The sequence below is a fragment of the Saccostrea cucullata genome, unplaced genomic scaffold (genome assembly GCF_032062105.1).
Source record: "Saccostrea cucullata isolate Sc308-1 unplaced genomic scaffold, CSIRO_AGI_Scuc_v1 ctg7463, whole genome shotgun sequence".
NCBI lineage: Eukaryota > Metazoa > Mollusca > Bivalvia > Ostreida > Ostreidae > Saccostrea > Saccostrea cuccullata.
In genome coordinates this window covers 1-15,186 of record NW_026927949.1, presented here as the reverse complement: position 1 = coordinate 15,186, position 15,186 = coordinate 1, and the positions used below count along the sequence as shown (strand labels likewise).

The following is a 15,186-nucleotide window of genomic DNA, read 5'->3' as shown; positions in this document are numbered from 1 at the left end:
GGCAGATACAGAAATGTGCCTGCCACGGATCGAAAGTGTAAACTTTGTGCTTCAGACTCTGTAGAAGATGAAATCCATTTTATATTTGAATGTTCAACTTATAAACTATATAGGCAAGTATTCATTAATCATATAAGTGAAGAAAATAAAAATTTCTCCTCACTTTCAAATAGAAATAAATTTATATGGCTAATGTCAAATGAAAGTAGTGATATAATAAATAGTTTTGCAGAATATATATTTAAATGTTACAATAAAAGATCCAATGTTGTCTCAGGATGTTCCTGAAAGTCGATAATGATATTATATGCAGACAAGGTAGATATCCACTAAAATTTATGCATGATGTGGCATAATGTTTGCGTTTGTGTACTTTTTTCATATATTATACATATTCATTGTTGCATATGAATTCAACTATCATTTGGATCTCTTCCTCTCTTTAACTTTATATTTTATTTATGTTGTATTTTTCTTGAATGCCCTTCATGGGCCCAAAATTGGAAATAAATGATATTCTATTCTATTCTATTCTATCTTCGGAGGTTTACCCCCCCCCCCCCATTTTCCATAGATATGTTTTAGTATAGGTTAAAAATGGGGAAAGTGGTGGTGTTTGGAAGAAATTTTTTTGTATTGGAGTTGGAACGTAAACCCACCCACCCCCACACACACACACTCACACACACCCCCACACACACGAAATAGGATTTTCATGTTTGGGAAATGGACATTTACATTTTATTTATTTATTTATTTTTTTTATATTTATTTATTTATTTATTTTCTTTTTTTTGCTTGTCAGGTTGTTTTGAAAGTATAAAAAAAATTACACCTAGTCCCCACTTTCAATTTGCTTCCGACGCCAATGTAATATAGGTCTTAATTTATATTTTTAGACTAAGTTTTACACCTTCCCTCAACAAACTTTTCCAAAAAATGAAAATATTTTTAAGAAATCAAGATCAAATTTACACCATTTTTTTTTTACCTGAAAATCACATATTTTGACAAATATTTCAAAATTAACACCACTGACCCCACCGTTTTCTTTCATTATTTTAAACTACTTGATACTTGTGACTGATCAGCACTTAAGTCGTAAAAAGTTTGATATAAGAAAATTTTGTATTGCATTTTAAGTTTTTTATTACCCCAAATATGTTATTTTTTAGTGCAAAAAGGTCACACAATAATTAACGCGCATTTAAAATTTACAACATTTGTTTAATGATAAATATTATTCAAACTATTTTACGTAAAATAAGATTATATTTATTGCCATGCTTACATCTGATCAAATATAATAAGGGTTAAAGTAGTTAACCAAAGAGATGAAATTTAAATGCAAAAAGGTCAACTTAAATGTACCGTAGATCAGTAGGATGCACACTGACCCCCTATTTTCTTTGCGATTTTGAGTTACACTTTATGAGTACTTATCCAAAAAATACTTCTGAAAAAATCCTTGATTTAACAAATTTCAGGAGTGATTTACCCTAAATAACATATGATAGAAAGTACATATTTGACACAAAATGCCATAAATAATGGCAACCCATCCACTCAGACATCGAACACAGGGGACCACAATTCTTTGAATTTGCTTGTTTCTCATAAAAAAAAAACAAGGTCATATTATCAATCAGTAAACGCCGCTTTCAAGTCACTGTAAGAATATCATATGATTCAGCTACTTTTCCATCAATGAAACATACAATGTCGTAAAGTTATTGAAAATACAATACAGGCATATAAATAAAATGTTGAGTAAGGCCGGAATTAAAAATATCTTTGTTTCCCCTAACCCGGCCCTAAATTCTCAAGTTTTCTGACAGCAGCTTTGAAAATACATTATAAAATTTAATGGAAAATTAACTTTATAAATAAGAAAAGTACAAAAGAAAGCGATTTGTGAACAAAATGCTTTAAGTATCGTACATATGCCGTTTAAAAGCAAAATTCATGATTAATTAATTCACAACTGTTATTTAGTTGAACCTGTGAAATATTTCACGCCATTACATTTATATAAATTGAATAAAATATAGACAAGATTCTCAAATAAGCAAAGACTAGACATACGAGTATATTTTTTCAAACCTTCCACCAGCCTTCAGAGCTTATAGACGATCAATGTACTTTTTTGAGGACCATGAGAATTGCAGTGGTTCTGGAGCATTTTGCTTTTGAGTTAAGAATAAGTGGCTGATTTTAAATCGCATGTTGAAATCCAAATGAGTAACGTTGAAAACGGTCCTTCAAAGGGGACCATGAAAACTTATGTCCAGTGTCGCAGAAGATGCTGGCTCAAAAAAGATCCTCCACTGCTTAATGGCAAAAAAGTGCCGAGTACGTCTAAATTTGGAGCAATGGGTAAATGTTTAAATGTCGTCCTAACAAATCTCGAAGGGATTAAAAGCAAAGAAACAACCAATCTTCAAGGGCCTAATTAAAGAAAAATACACTGGACGTCTCAGGAAGCTGAATCATGATTTCAGAACTATTTGGAAAGAGTATGTTAACAATATTTAATTGAACCAAACCGAATCTACAAATGATAAAAATGCTATATACAATGTCATAGTCACGAAGTTTAACCACCAAATAAATGTATGAAGATAGGCATCTGAATTATATTTATCAGGATGAATATGCAGACATATTTACAACAACTCCTTTGATTCCATAATGGCACATAGAAAACATACATGTAGGAACATAGATGAACTGGTTATTAGATCAAAACTCAAATTAAATAAAATGCAGTGAAATTGAATGATGTGTCCACTTGGTGGACCCCTCATCTACTCATAACGCGATCCTTACCATGTATTACGTACCTTAAATTGAAAGACACGTTTGTTTGTTTTTGTTTAACGTTCCTTTCGAAAATTTATTCAATCACATGGAGACGCCAAGACACCTCCGAAACAATCTAATTAGTCATGGTAAATTTTACCATTGAATTGTTTCAACAGTGAAGAATTCCAATGAGCTAAAAGCATAAGATTGAGACGTCGCCATTGTTTTATGAAGAGCTAATGCCCTGTAATCAATTCTGGAGGTCATTTTGTTTCCAAAAAATTAATGCTTGAAAATCACAGTAGAACAATGTCGGCCATTCTGATAAAAACTGATTTTGATGAAATTGTATTTTATAAAACTTGGTTAACAATAAAAAAAATATTTGAATCATCTTATTTAAAAAATCTTTTCAGTCGGCGCGATTTAATTGGGTCGGTCGCGTTAGGGGAAACAAAGGTATTTTTTATTTTAGCCTAATGTTGAGTAATCGTAAAATAGTAGTTTATTCGAAACAGCAAAAGTTGAAATCAATTCAATTCTTGTAGAGGAATACTGAAATCAATTATGAAGCACTGCAGTCAAAGGGAGATTATCATGATTTTTAGATGAAGATTTAAAAATGAAAGAATTTAAAAAATTTATTCTATAGTTTCATTTCTTTACTTTTCTAGTATTTTCCTTTCCCCACTTTCTTAAAGAAATATTCAAATCTTATGCATGTTGTGCACGCTTGAGTGTTTTTTATTAAAAAAGTCGTCATGATACGGATATTGCTTACGAAATAAAATACTTAGAATTCATTTTGTGTCTTTTGTGCCATATCCCATGACAATATATTGCACAATAAGTGTACTGAGGGCCACAAAAGGGTAGATATAATATAAAATTTATGACTTAATCAATGTTGAAAGAATTTTTTCTGCAAAATTATATTTTTTAATTTATTAATGTTGAGATAATGCATCTTTTGAATTATGTGTGCAGTTGTGGAAACTTACATGCAAAACTACAAATATTTGCACGCACCCTTTTCTTTGAGCAAAAGTTGAGGTGATATATGATCAGCTTCACTTGTTGGCCGGTTAAGCTGTGTATTACCTGTACAAGATGGAAAGCTGATCGTAAAGAGGTTTGTAATGATATTAAATTTACATTAGAATAAATAACTAATTTAAGTTTTAAAAGTTTTATAAAATAAGGATTAGCATTTAATTTTAGATTTCGTTTATCAATCGCTTTACAATGGTATCGATATTTTTTTTTTACTCTGAAATCAAAGTTACCTTGTTGAACATTGTTTTTTACGACGCATCTAAACAAAAACTGAGTTACAAAATTAAACTCTTGATATAACTTCAAAATATTCTGTTATACATAACAGTGGTCAGTATATTGGAGAAAAACACTCTTCTCCAATCAATGAATGGTCAGCTAGAAAACTAGGAATCAAAACAGAGAGGGAAAATAACGCTAAAACATTTGCATACACGTTTACATAATATACACAGTGATGATTTCGTGAGTAAGTATTTAATGCCTAAAATGTTGAAGAAGATAGATGTTTGGTTTTCGTGACATGTATGGATCATTGACAAAGCGATTGAACCATCGCGTTCGTTGTTTAAGAACTGAAGTCAGTGTTTTCGTGAATGTTGCAGGATAACCTCCTCTGTCTCGAAATGTTGTTTGAAAGATAAAAGCAGAGGCCTTTGCCGAGGCTTTTTTTTTTATATCTTTTATTAAAATCATAACAGGTCACAAACATATCACAATATCAATATTAACACAAAAAATCAGCTAAATCATGATAAATATTACTTCTAATCTGACCAGTTTTTCTAAGGACATCATTTTGAATATGAAGCATAGATTTCAGTCTATATAGGAGATTTTTCTCTGAGAATTTTTCATTTTGTAGTCTACATTTCATTTTATATTTATACATAGTAAAGCTAATAAATGCTATCAAATTATTAAAAAGCAAAGTATTTCCACTAGTTTCACTATAGAATCCAAGTACAATTAATTTCCAAGTAATATCATATTTTAGAAAAATACCTACTTTTCACCATATAGGTTTAACAATTTTACAATCAAACAGTAAATGTTTCATATCATCTTAAGTTTCACAATTTTCACATAAAGGAGGAATATCTTTGTTCCATTTACTTACAGAGACATTGTTATTCAAAATACCATGTAAAAATTTATAATTAAATTCTGATATTCTCTTCTCGTATACATTTAAGATCTTGTTTCTATAAATATATTTCCATATACAAACACCCTGAATATTAGGCCGTTTGTCCATTTCTTTTCCAACAAAGGTTTTTGAAATTTCATATCAATAAAAATTGAGTAGTAAAAATTGCTTCTTATCTCTTGTACTGATTTTACAACATTATTTTAAAATAAAAAATGTACATTTGGTTTCACATTCACATATTTCGCATAAGAACAGTCAAACTTTTGTTTATACTCTCTAACAGCTTTTTTAAGCATATAATATTCACATAATATATTATTCTTTCTATTCAATTTGTTATAAGAATATCTAATATCATATATTTCACCTGATTCATCAAATATATCTTTAATGTACAAAATTTTGCTTTGTATCCACTCTTTAAAACACAGGGGTTTTGAATTATATTGAAAACAAGTAGTGTTCCATAAAAATTCACTTAAGAACGCGTCTATTCAAATTATTAACATTTCTTTGCATTTTACATTTGTTAAATGCTGTGAATACATTGCCGTAAAATTTCGGCAGATTTAACATTTTGAAAAACTCGGACTCGACAAAGTTGCACTCGCTAGTTTTGATAATGTCAAATACTGTAAAATTGTGTTGTTGCAAAATACTATTTAGAACTCGATGCGTAACACTTTCAATATTAACTATTCTGCTAATCCACGACGCCTTTGCGGCATGAAATTTGCTTTCAACATCAACGATTCCGATTCCACCGTTCTCAACATTAACAATAAGAGTATTTCTTTTAATCCTATCTCTTTTCTTCAAAATAAAATTATATATGACCTTTGAAACATTTTTAATAAAGTCGACATTTGGATTTTGTAATATGAAGGCATTATATGATATCTTAGAAATAGCTAATGTGTTTATTATGGTACATTTTCCGAAAATTGTTAAATTTCGTCTTCTCCATACACTAAGTATCTTTTCAAGTTTTTCAAGTTTATTTGTCCAATTTTTTTCATAACATTCAGCCTTATCATGTCCTAAATAAATATCCAGAGATTTCACACACGTTTTCGCGATTTTAACTCCCTGAATATTTGTTTCATCGATGAACTCGTTTATCAGGGAACCAGTTAATAGACATTCCGTTTTTTCTAAATCAAGTTTCGGCCCAGCAACTTTCGAAAATTCTGAAATTATTTTCAATACTTTTTTGAAAGACTCTGTATCTTTTAACATATTTGTGCAATCATCGGCATGTTGCACAATTTTCAGATCATCGGTAGTAGTCACATTTTTCTGAAATGAAATTCCTTTTATATCGTTGTCGTTTCTTATTTGTATAGCTAATATTTCTAAAACAAAAATAAACAATAGAGCAGATACCGGACATCCTTGACGGATTCCTCTTTGTATTGTACATGGTTTTGAAATCCATCCATTATTTTTATTTTAGATATAGGTTTATTATAAAGCGTTTTTATCATCGCAATGAAATTTGGTCCGAAATTAAACTTTTCTAAGGTTTTGGTCATGAAATTATATTCTATAGAATCAAAAGCCTTTTCAAAATCTAGAAAAAGCAATATTCCATCTAAATTATTTTTTGAATAAAATTCAAAAACATCCAAAATCAAAAGCATTTTCGCCAATATATCGTCCTTTAATATATGCACTTTGTTCACGGCTAATAATTTTACTGGCTATCTTTTGTAATCGGTTAGATAATACATGTGCATATATTTTATAATCAACATTAGTTAGACTTAAAGGTCTGTAGTTCTTTAAGTTGTCGTTCTCGCCTTTTTTTTTATAGAATAATGAGATTACCGCATTTCTTTGAGAAAACGGCAGCATTCCTACTTCAATGCTTTTGGGAAGAGAGGCGGCATAATATATATCTTTTAAATCATTCCAAAAAACTTTATAGAATTCAGCTGATAATCCGTCGTGTCCTGGAGATTTATTATTTTTCATACAATTAACAGCCATTTCACATTCATGCATTGAAATCAGTTCATTACACGCTTTCCTTTCATTTTTGGAGATTTTTGGGCACTTAATATTTTCAAGATAGGTTTGGATATCTCCATTAGATATATCTTTACTTGTATATAATTTTTCATAGAACTTTATAAGACAATCCATAATTCCTTTATTATCAGTATGTTGAGATTGATTTTCATCTTTTACCTTATTTATCGTATTACTTGATTGTTGCTTCTTTTCAAGATTTAAGAAGTAAGAAGAGCTTTTTTCACCTTTTTCTATCCATATAGATCTAGACCGGATATAAGCCCCGCTACATTTCTCGGCGTAGTAGTCATCAATCTCCTTCTCAAGCAATCGTTTATAATGCATATTTATTTCAGAAAAGTGTTTAGATTCTAATTGTTTTATTTGTAATTCAATAAAATTTATACGCATCTTCTTATATTTGGCATTTTTTTTCGAGTAATTCATACAGAAGTTTTTGATACTTATTTAAAGAAGCTCCCATTTACTTTTTGGGTCTTTAATCTCTAACTTTCTAATTTCCTCATTTATGAAGATTTTTAGTTTTTTACAAAATACTTCATTCTCTAAAAGCGATGTATTAAGTTTCCAGTAACCAGCACCTTTTTAATTTTCACATATAAATAATTCAAGTAATATACCCAAATGGTCTGAAAATCTATTTGCATCGACATTTGGTGCTTTTCTTAAATATATATCACTTATTGGGAAACATAGGTGCTCCGATATAAATACATAATCTATTCTACTTTGTGGAACATTATCAGCATTACACCAAGTTAGACCTTGCTTATAAGTTTTTCCAATTGACATCCAAGAATCTTTTAAATAGAGCGTTTTCAAAGTTTTCTTTAAGATATTAATACTTTTGTCGTTGCTATCTATATCAAGTTGACAGTTAAAATCACCACAAAATATAATACTGTCTAAGTTCATAGCGTTTTGATTAATCCACGTATTTACTCTCTTGAAAAAATCAACCCTTTCTTTCTCCTTGTTAGGAGCATAGACATTCACTAGTGTTAGAATTTGGTCGTTATATTTAATATTAATTAATAGTCTTCGACCATCTGAAGATTTAGAATGATTTAAGATCTCTATTTTACAATTTTTTCTCAACAAAATTGATACACCCCTACTGTATACTGATTCAGAAAAACAATGTGTAATTTGTCCAAACCAACGAGAGTTATAAAAGGATTCTTGTTCTTTTATAAAATGAGTTTCGTGTAAGAAATTATGTCATATTTTGCATCTCTTAACCAATCAAACAGCAATATTCTCTTTTTGTATGTATTTAAACCTCGAACATTTAGGGAGTAAAGTTTTAAAGTAGGATTGTCCATGAAAGGGTGTTGTAGTGTGTTCACTTACTGTTCTTATCCGGCATCACTCTTGCTATTAACACTTGTATTCTTTTTGCGACCTTTCTTGAGATCTTTTAGGAAGTCCTCAATATTGGACTGATTTTCACTTGTCCCTTTGCGTGGAAGGGAAGAACTTCCGAGTTTTCTTGCGTGTTTTGAGGCAAGCTGAGGCTTTTAATTATCTTTCAAAAAAAATTTCGAGACCGATTAGGTAATCCTGCATCATTCATGACAACTAGGACTTTATTTTCTATTCTTCTAAGATCTTTAAAATTCGGCTGATCGTTTTTTCTTTAGAGACACGAATTAGGTCATCATGTCTCAATTACGCTGTTCCATTTAACATCAAAGAGTAAATTTTTTTTACCTCGTTTGGAAGGCAGAGGATTTAAAATAATAGCCTTTTATTTATTATAAATTTGATTGTACCATGAATTAATTATTATCATGGGTGTACAATTAAAAATTAGTTTTCTATTTCATTGCTTTAGCACTAAAATCACGAAGTTAAAATATGGCTGGGGAGGTCCGTGGAACAGCCCCGTGTAGCTATAAAAACCTTCATTCATCATGCAGTTTATTGATGCAATTTACACGGTATTTCGACTCTGAAAGACGACACATCGATGAGTCTAAATCAGTTTTCATTTTTAGAGTCAAATATTTATTTCAACTGTACAAGTTTGATACGTGTTTCTGATCTGATAATATTTTGATGACGTTCGTAATTTATTTGAGAATAAATCCGCACAATTTCTTTGATCTCGGCAATACTCATGGTAAAATTTATGTTAAAGCTTACAAGTCTCGTTTTGGTGTATGGCCTTAAAGCTTGTGCTTGATGGTACATGTCTTTGTTTCCATTAAATTATTCCTAATCTAAATTACTCTTACACTCATAATTGAATTTTTTCCCTTATTTTATTTCTAGATAAAAGAATGGCTTTCTCAAATTTAAGACAAGGGCAACATTACCTAGAATGCAATGTTTGTAAAAGTCCCGTCATTTTAACGTGCAAAAAATGCGCCGTAAATTTATGCCATGCATGTGTAGAACCCCACATTCTTCTCAAATCCAAAAATGGCCACAATGTTACAAAATACAACGAACAAACCAAACCCGAATATGGAGAATGCCTGACCCATCCCCAGCAAAAGTGTAGCGCCTTCTGCAAGACGTGTGATATTCCTATCTGTGTCATTTGTGAATCAATAAAACATGGAACTCATGATACATGCGAAATATCCGAGAAAGTTGACTTATCCGAATTAATCGCGACAGAAAACGAACGGCTGAAGTTAACGAGAGCAGAACTTGAGAAAATTCTGGAACATTTAGGTAAAAGATCGGCATCACTTCAACGTGTTTACAAACAAACAAAAGACAAGATTTCATTACATGCCAAAAACTGGCATAAGGAAATTGATAAAGCAGAGAAGGCAATGTACAAGGAGCTAAATGAATTGCGAGAAAAACATGCAAAAGTATTACTTAAACAGAAAAAGGAATTTGACAAAATACTTAAGAAATTGAAAAATCTTGAAGAAAAAGTCGACAGTGTTGCAAAATCCAAAGATGCCTCTGGTTTAATGGACTTAAAGCATGAACTTGAGAATCAACAGATTCCATCCTTTATAGAAGAAACACGGCCAGCGTTCTTCCAACCTTGGAAGTTTAATGAAAGTTCTAACTTCGGTTACATAGAGAAACTACAGACACAAAAACTGCCAATTGACGATTTAACACAACAATATCAAACCTCTTCATCACGACAAGCTCTAGATGTACCTACAGTTCTGTCCTCATTTGATACAGAGTTTCCAAAGGACAAAATAAACAACCGGCTGTATGGCCTTGTTCCCCTCGGTGATGACAGAGTGTGGGCAGGAGGAGCAAGTGAAGAGCTGAAGCTGTTTGATCTTCACGGACGTCACCACGACACTGTCACCATCACGACTATTGGGTTGTATCTGACTCTTTATGATGGACACGTGGTGTACACAGACCTAAATGACAAGACCGTGAAGAAGGTTATAAACGGTAAAGTAGACACATTGTTCAGTACCGGAGAGTGGACTCCTTTCGGTATCACCTGTACTGCGGTACGTGACTTCCTGGTCTGTCTCCGGACAACAGATCAAACAGAGTCCAAGGTCGTAAGATTCAGCAGTTCCGGTGACGTGCTGCAGGAAATCCAGTACGACTCCCATTACCAGTCTCTGTTTAAGTGGGCAGTTTACGTGGTGGAGAATGGTAACGGCGACATTTGTGTAGCTGACTACGATAAAGATGCCGTCACAGTCGTTGACAAGCTCGGAATATTCAGGTTCTCCTACACAGGGAACAAAGCATCAAATGAGAAATTTGACGCCAGTTCCCTTAACACAGACAGCATGCATCACATCATCATCACGGACTTTAAAGGTGACAAGATTCACATGCTGGACAGGGACGGCCGATTCCTGAGGTACATCATTCCTGATCAGGGGATACGGGATCCACGGGCCGTGTGTGTCGTTAGGGAGGGGGAGTTAATGGTGGGGGAGTGTTTAACGGGAATGATCAAGAGAATAAAGTACCTTCAATAAAGAGTGGGTTCATGACAATATGTATACTTAATGTGTAATACTAGTTATATATTCACATACTAGAATCTTAATCAATTGAAAAATAATTGCTTTTAAAAACAAGTATCGTCGTGATAGTTATCCAGTTATTTTAATTCTTAATAGAGAAACACCGACATCTTACGAACGAACGTAACTCTCCCTAACTTCTCGTATCTCGATAGTTTTCTCGGGACCAGTAATTGTACCCATAAAAAGTTTAAAATCTGAAGAAGAAATAAGTATATGTGTGAAATAGAACGGATAGTGTTTTAACCACCTTATCTTTGAAAATTGCTCATGTCAAAATTTTTGTAATCACTTACAATGTTTAAAAAAAGCGAACAAATAGAAGAAAATACACCATAATACTTCAGACGGATTAGGAAACACTTTTGTCATGAGTATACAAACTACTCGTAGTGTGCGCCTTGTTCATATGGGGAAAGGTTACTTTTTACAGCTTGAAGAAAAAAAATAAATCCGTGCAATCAAGTAAATAGGTAGTGCGCTTTATAAAGTGTCTTGTATTGAGAGAGAGAGAGAGAGAGAGAGAGAGAGAGAGAGAGAGAGAGAGAGAGAGAGAGAGAGAGAGATTCTTCAGATTAGGCGGGAGGGGCACAACCAAATGTTTAGAGTCACTACCAAACAATTCCTTGGGAAGCCAAAATGAAAGATTTTTTTTTATTGAGAGGGCACAAGTATACAGTAGCTAAGTTTTCTATAATATTACATTGTTTATTTATCGACTTTATTATGGGGGGGGGGGGGTTATCCCCAGCCCCTCAACCCCTTTCCTATATACGACCGTGTGCACATGTATATCTGTTTATATGTGTGAATTATAAAAAAGGCTGAAAATATGTATTTATGTAAAGTGGTGCATTTTTCTTAGTAAAGTTCTTTTCTTTGTCTTAAAGTTATGCTCCACAATGTCATTGTTTGTTAACCATGCATTATTCGTCAAAATATAAAATTAGAAGATACACTATGTACTTTTGACCACACACAGAATTATTTTGACCGAAGGTCCAATATACATATAAAAACTATAACCGAAATTATAACTTGTTTCATATGTAAGGAAAAATATATATTCATCCTCCTGTTGTAAAACGAAAAAAAAAAAGATTGATTCCAGAATACCGACAATAATATATATGGACTTTTAAAAGTGTGAATAATATGAAAACCTAGTTGTCACTTAGTTGTCATGGCATCCTTCAAAAGTATGTGCACACATATGCTTGTTGACCAAACAACTTCCCCACCCCTAAACCCAATATACATACCGGGTCCCAAGATATTCACATTTGTCTTCTTTCATAAATTAACCGTCTAGTACATATTTACATGTATTTCATATGAAAAATTCAAAAAGTGCATACAATTCACTTTTTATTTTAAAAAATCATGCTCGTAGTATCTTAAATCACCTCTGACTTTTTAACTGCAGGTATCAATTTTGTATGTTGTAAATTTTAAATGTTATTAATGAAAGAAAGCCCAAAAAAAATCTTTGGACCCGGATTTATATATAGTCCAGGGGTTGGGGAAGGGGTACATAGGTCCTATGATGGCATGCTAATATAGAACTTCCTCTCATATATCTTTTATTTCTAATATCATGGGAATTAAAGATTTGTCTTCAGTAAAAACATATAAAATTAAAACTGTCATTAGAAACTGTTTATTTAAACACTACATTAAAGTATGGCATTTTCATCTTGCACTTAACTCTGACAAAAAGTTAAGAAACTACTGCATCTTTAAACAAAATTTTGGCTTGAGAATTATTTAAGATCAATTAAAAACTTTGAACACAGAACAGAAGAAATTTAATTCGCTTTCGAATATCAGCCCATAGACTCCAAATTAGAAGGGGGCGATATCAAAACATTCCTCGACATGAAAGGTTTGTCAGAGATGCAACAACAGTTTAGTTGATGATGAAAAACATTTTTTATTCATATGTAGTCATGTAAAGGAAGAAAGGGCTATTTTGTATAAGATAACAGAAAAAGATTGTAAGAATTTTGATTAGATAGAAAATGACCAAAAACTAATATGGTTAATGACCAATGAAAATGTTGAAATTCTTACTCAAATTTGTAAAATGATTCAGAACAATGGAATCTTATTTCTGAAGAAGTGTATCTTAAATATATGCATTACATTTCAAGTTATATACTAGGATCCTCTGTACCCCCAAGCTGTCCTGGCTACTTGGGGTACAAGACTAACAGTCTGTATTGTCATACTGTTCAATAGGCACCGTCCCTTGGTGCCCCAAGTAGTCAGGCCAACAAATTAAGTTTTCCTTCTACAAGCTCTCTTGGTTGCTTGAGGTACAAGACCGAGCAACCTGGTTTTTCATTTTTTTTCCAGACTGCTCAATAGGCATCGCCCCATGGTACCTTATGCTACCAGGCCAACAAAATACCGGGTATACTTTTTGTAATAATAATATTATTATTAATAATAATTTGATTACATGTACTCGTTTGGTATTATCCGCCTGGTCATTGCAGTATAAAGGGCTTGGTATTTTATTATTATTATTTTTTTTTTCTTCATATTTTATTATTATTATTATATTATATGTAATGCTAATATTTCATTGTCAACTACCCAGTATATCAGTATTTCAAACCTGAGAACTTTTACAAGTGAGGATCATGTCAATTTTACATTGTTATAATAATGATTATATTGTTTGTTTCTTAATTGTATTTGTATATGCCCCCAGAGGGCTCTTGATTGATTGGTGAATAAATAGAGGATATCTATATTGTGTGATTTGATATTGGCTTTATCCAACGAGTTGAAATGGTGTATATATTCGCGAGGCTTGCCGAGCCAATATACACCATTTCAACGAGTTGAATAAAGCCAATATCAAATCACACAATTATAGATGTTCTATTTATCTCATACAACTTTCGTTCTGTAACAAAACTTTGAGACTTTCCCTGCAAAACTACATGAATGATTGCCAATTCAAATTAATTTCGTATAACTTGATGACGTAGCACCGTTGATGAACTGACATGCTTCGAAAGGAAGTAGATCGTGTTCAAAAGTTAAAATTTTTGTTATCTGCATCTTTGAAAACATTATGAGACAATTGCTGGATCTTTACATCAAACGAACTTCTGACTGAAAGTTGTAAGGACCATGGGATCGTAAAAATTAACTCTTTGTACGGTGTCAGTACTGTACAAAACGTTCTAGGCAAGGCTTTGTAGATTCATTGTTGATCCATGGTAAGTTACACCTACATTACATGTACTAGGTAGGCATACGTTGTATAATATAAGAAAGCATTATTGAAGATGTTACAGGAATCTTATAACAACAGTCTAACTGCTAGTCTTTACCTTTTCCCAAAACGATTTAAAGGGGGGGGGGGGGGGGGGTTGTAACATATGTCTTCAAGTAGCCAAATAGATCTACAGGTTCTTGATAAAATAAGACACTTTTTTGACATATACAAGTCTTTTTCTTGCTTTTAACGATATTAATTCCCTTCATCATTCATTTTATAAGGGCAATAATTTTCAAAAATAAAAGTTTCAATAAAAAGAAAATCTTGAAGCGAGGGATCGTGTCAAAACCGGAAGTGCTATTGATAAAGCATCTACCCGTTGATAAAGCTTAAGTTTATCCAACGGCCTGTATCACCCACACGTATGAGATAAATAAATATATCTTAAACTATGTCAAAAACACAATTCACTAAACTTCCATTTTTGCGCCGACCCCCCCCCCCCCCGAAGGTTGGGGATATTAATTTCGGTCTGCCCGTTCGTCTTATAATTCTGTCCGTCTGTTACACTTTTGTTTCGAGCAATATCTCGAGAAGCCTTTGAGCTTTTTTAAAAAATATTTTTAAGATACATGTTTGTATGAAGAAGCTTTATCAACCGACAAATTACGAACGGGCATCCCCCTGGATTTATGATATGGCTATAATACCTGTGTATTAAAACCGTATTAATTTATTTTTCGCAGCATTTAGTATTTTGAACAAGAATTTTCCTTTAAGTTTTTGGGTTTTTGCAATTTGATTTTAGACCATAACTCCTTATTGTCCAGACCGCCCTTCGTAAAGTACCCCCCCCCTTTCGACCACTACTAGATCCGTACATGCTATTATTTTTATTTCATGCCACAGAATGC

The 15,186-nt window shown here is 32.3% G+C and overlaps 1 protein-coding gene across 1 annotated transcript; it reads left to right on the top strand.

Annotated features, from left to right (window-relative positions):
* The first annotated feature begins 3,879 nt into the window (after positions 1-3,879).
* Positions 3,880-11,386, top strand: LOC134275958 (uncharacterized). Its single transcript, XM_062758238.1, has 2 exons — positions 3,880-3,937; positions 9,329-11,386. The coding sequence occupies exon 2, from the start codon at positions 9,337-9,339 to the stop codon at positions 10,984-10,986; it is 1,650 nt and encodes a 549-aa protein (XP_062614222.1). The 5' UTR covers positions 3,880-3,937; positions 9,329-9,336; the 3' UTR covers positions 10,987-11,386.
* The last annotated feature ends 3,800 nt before the right edge of the window (positions 11,387-15,186 follow it).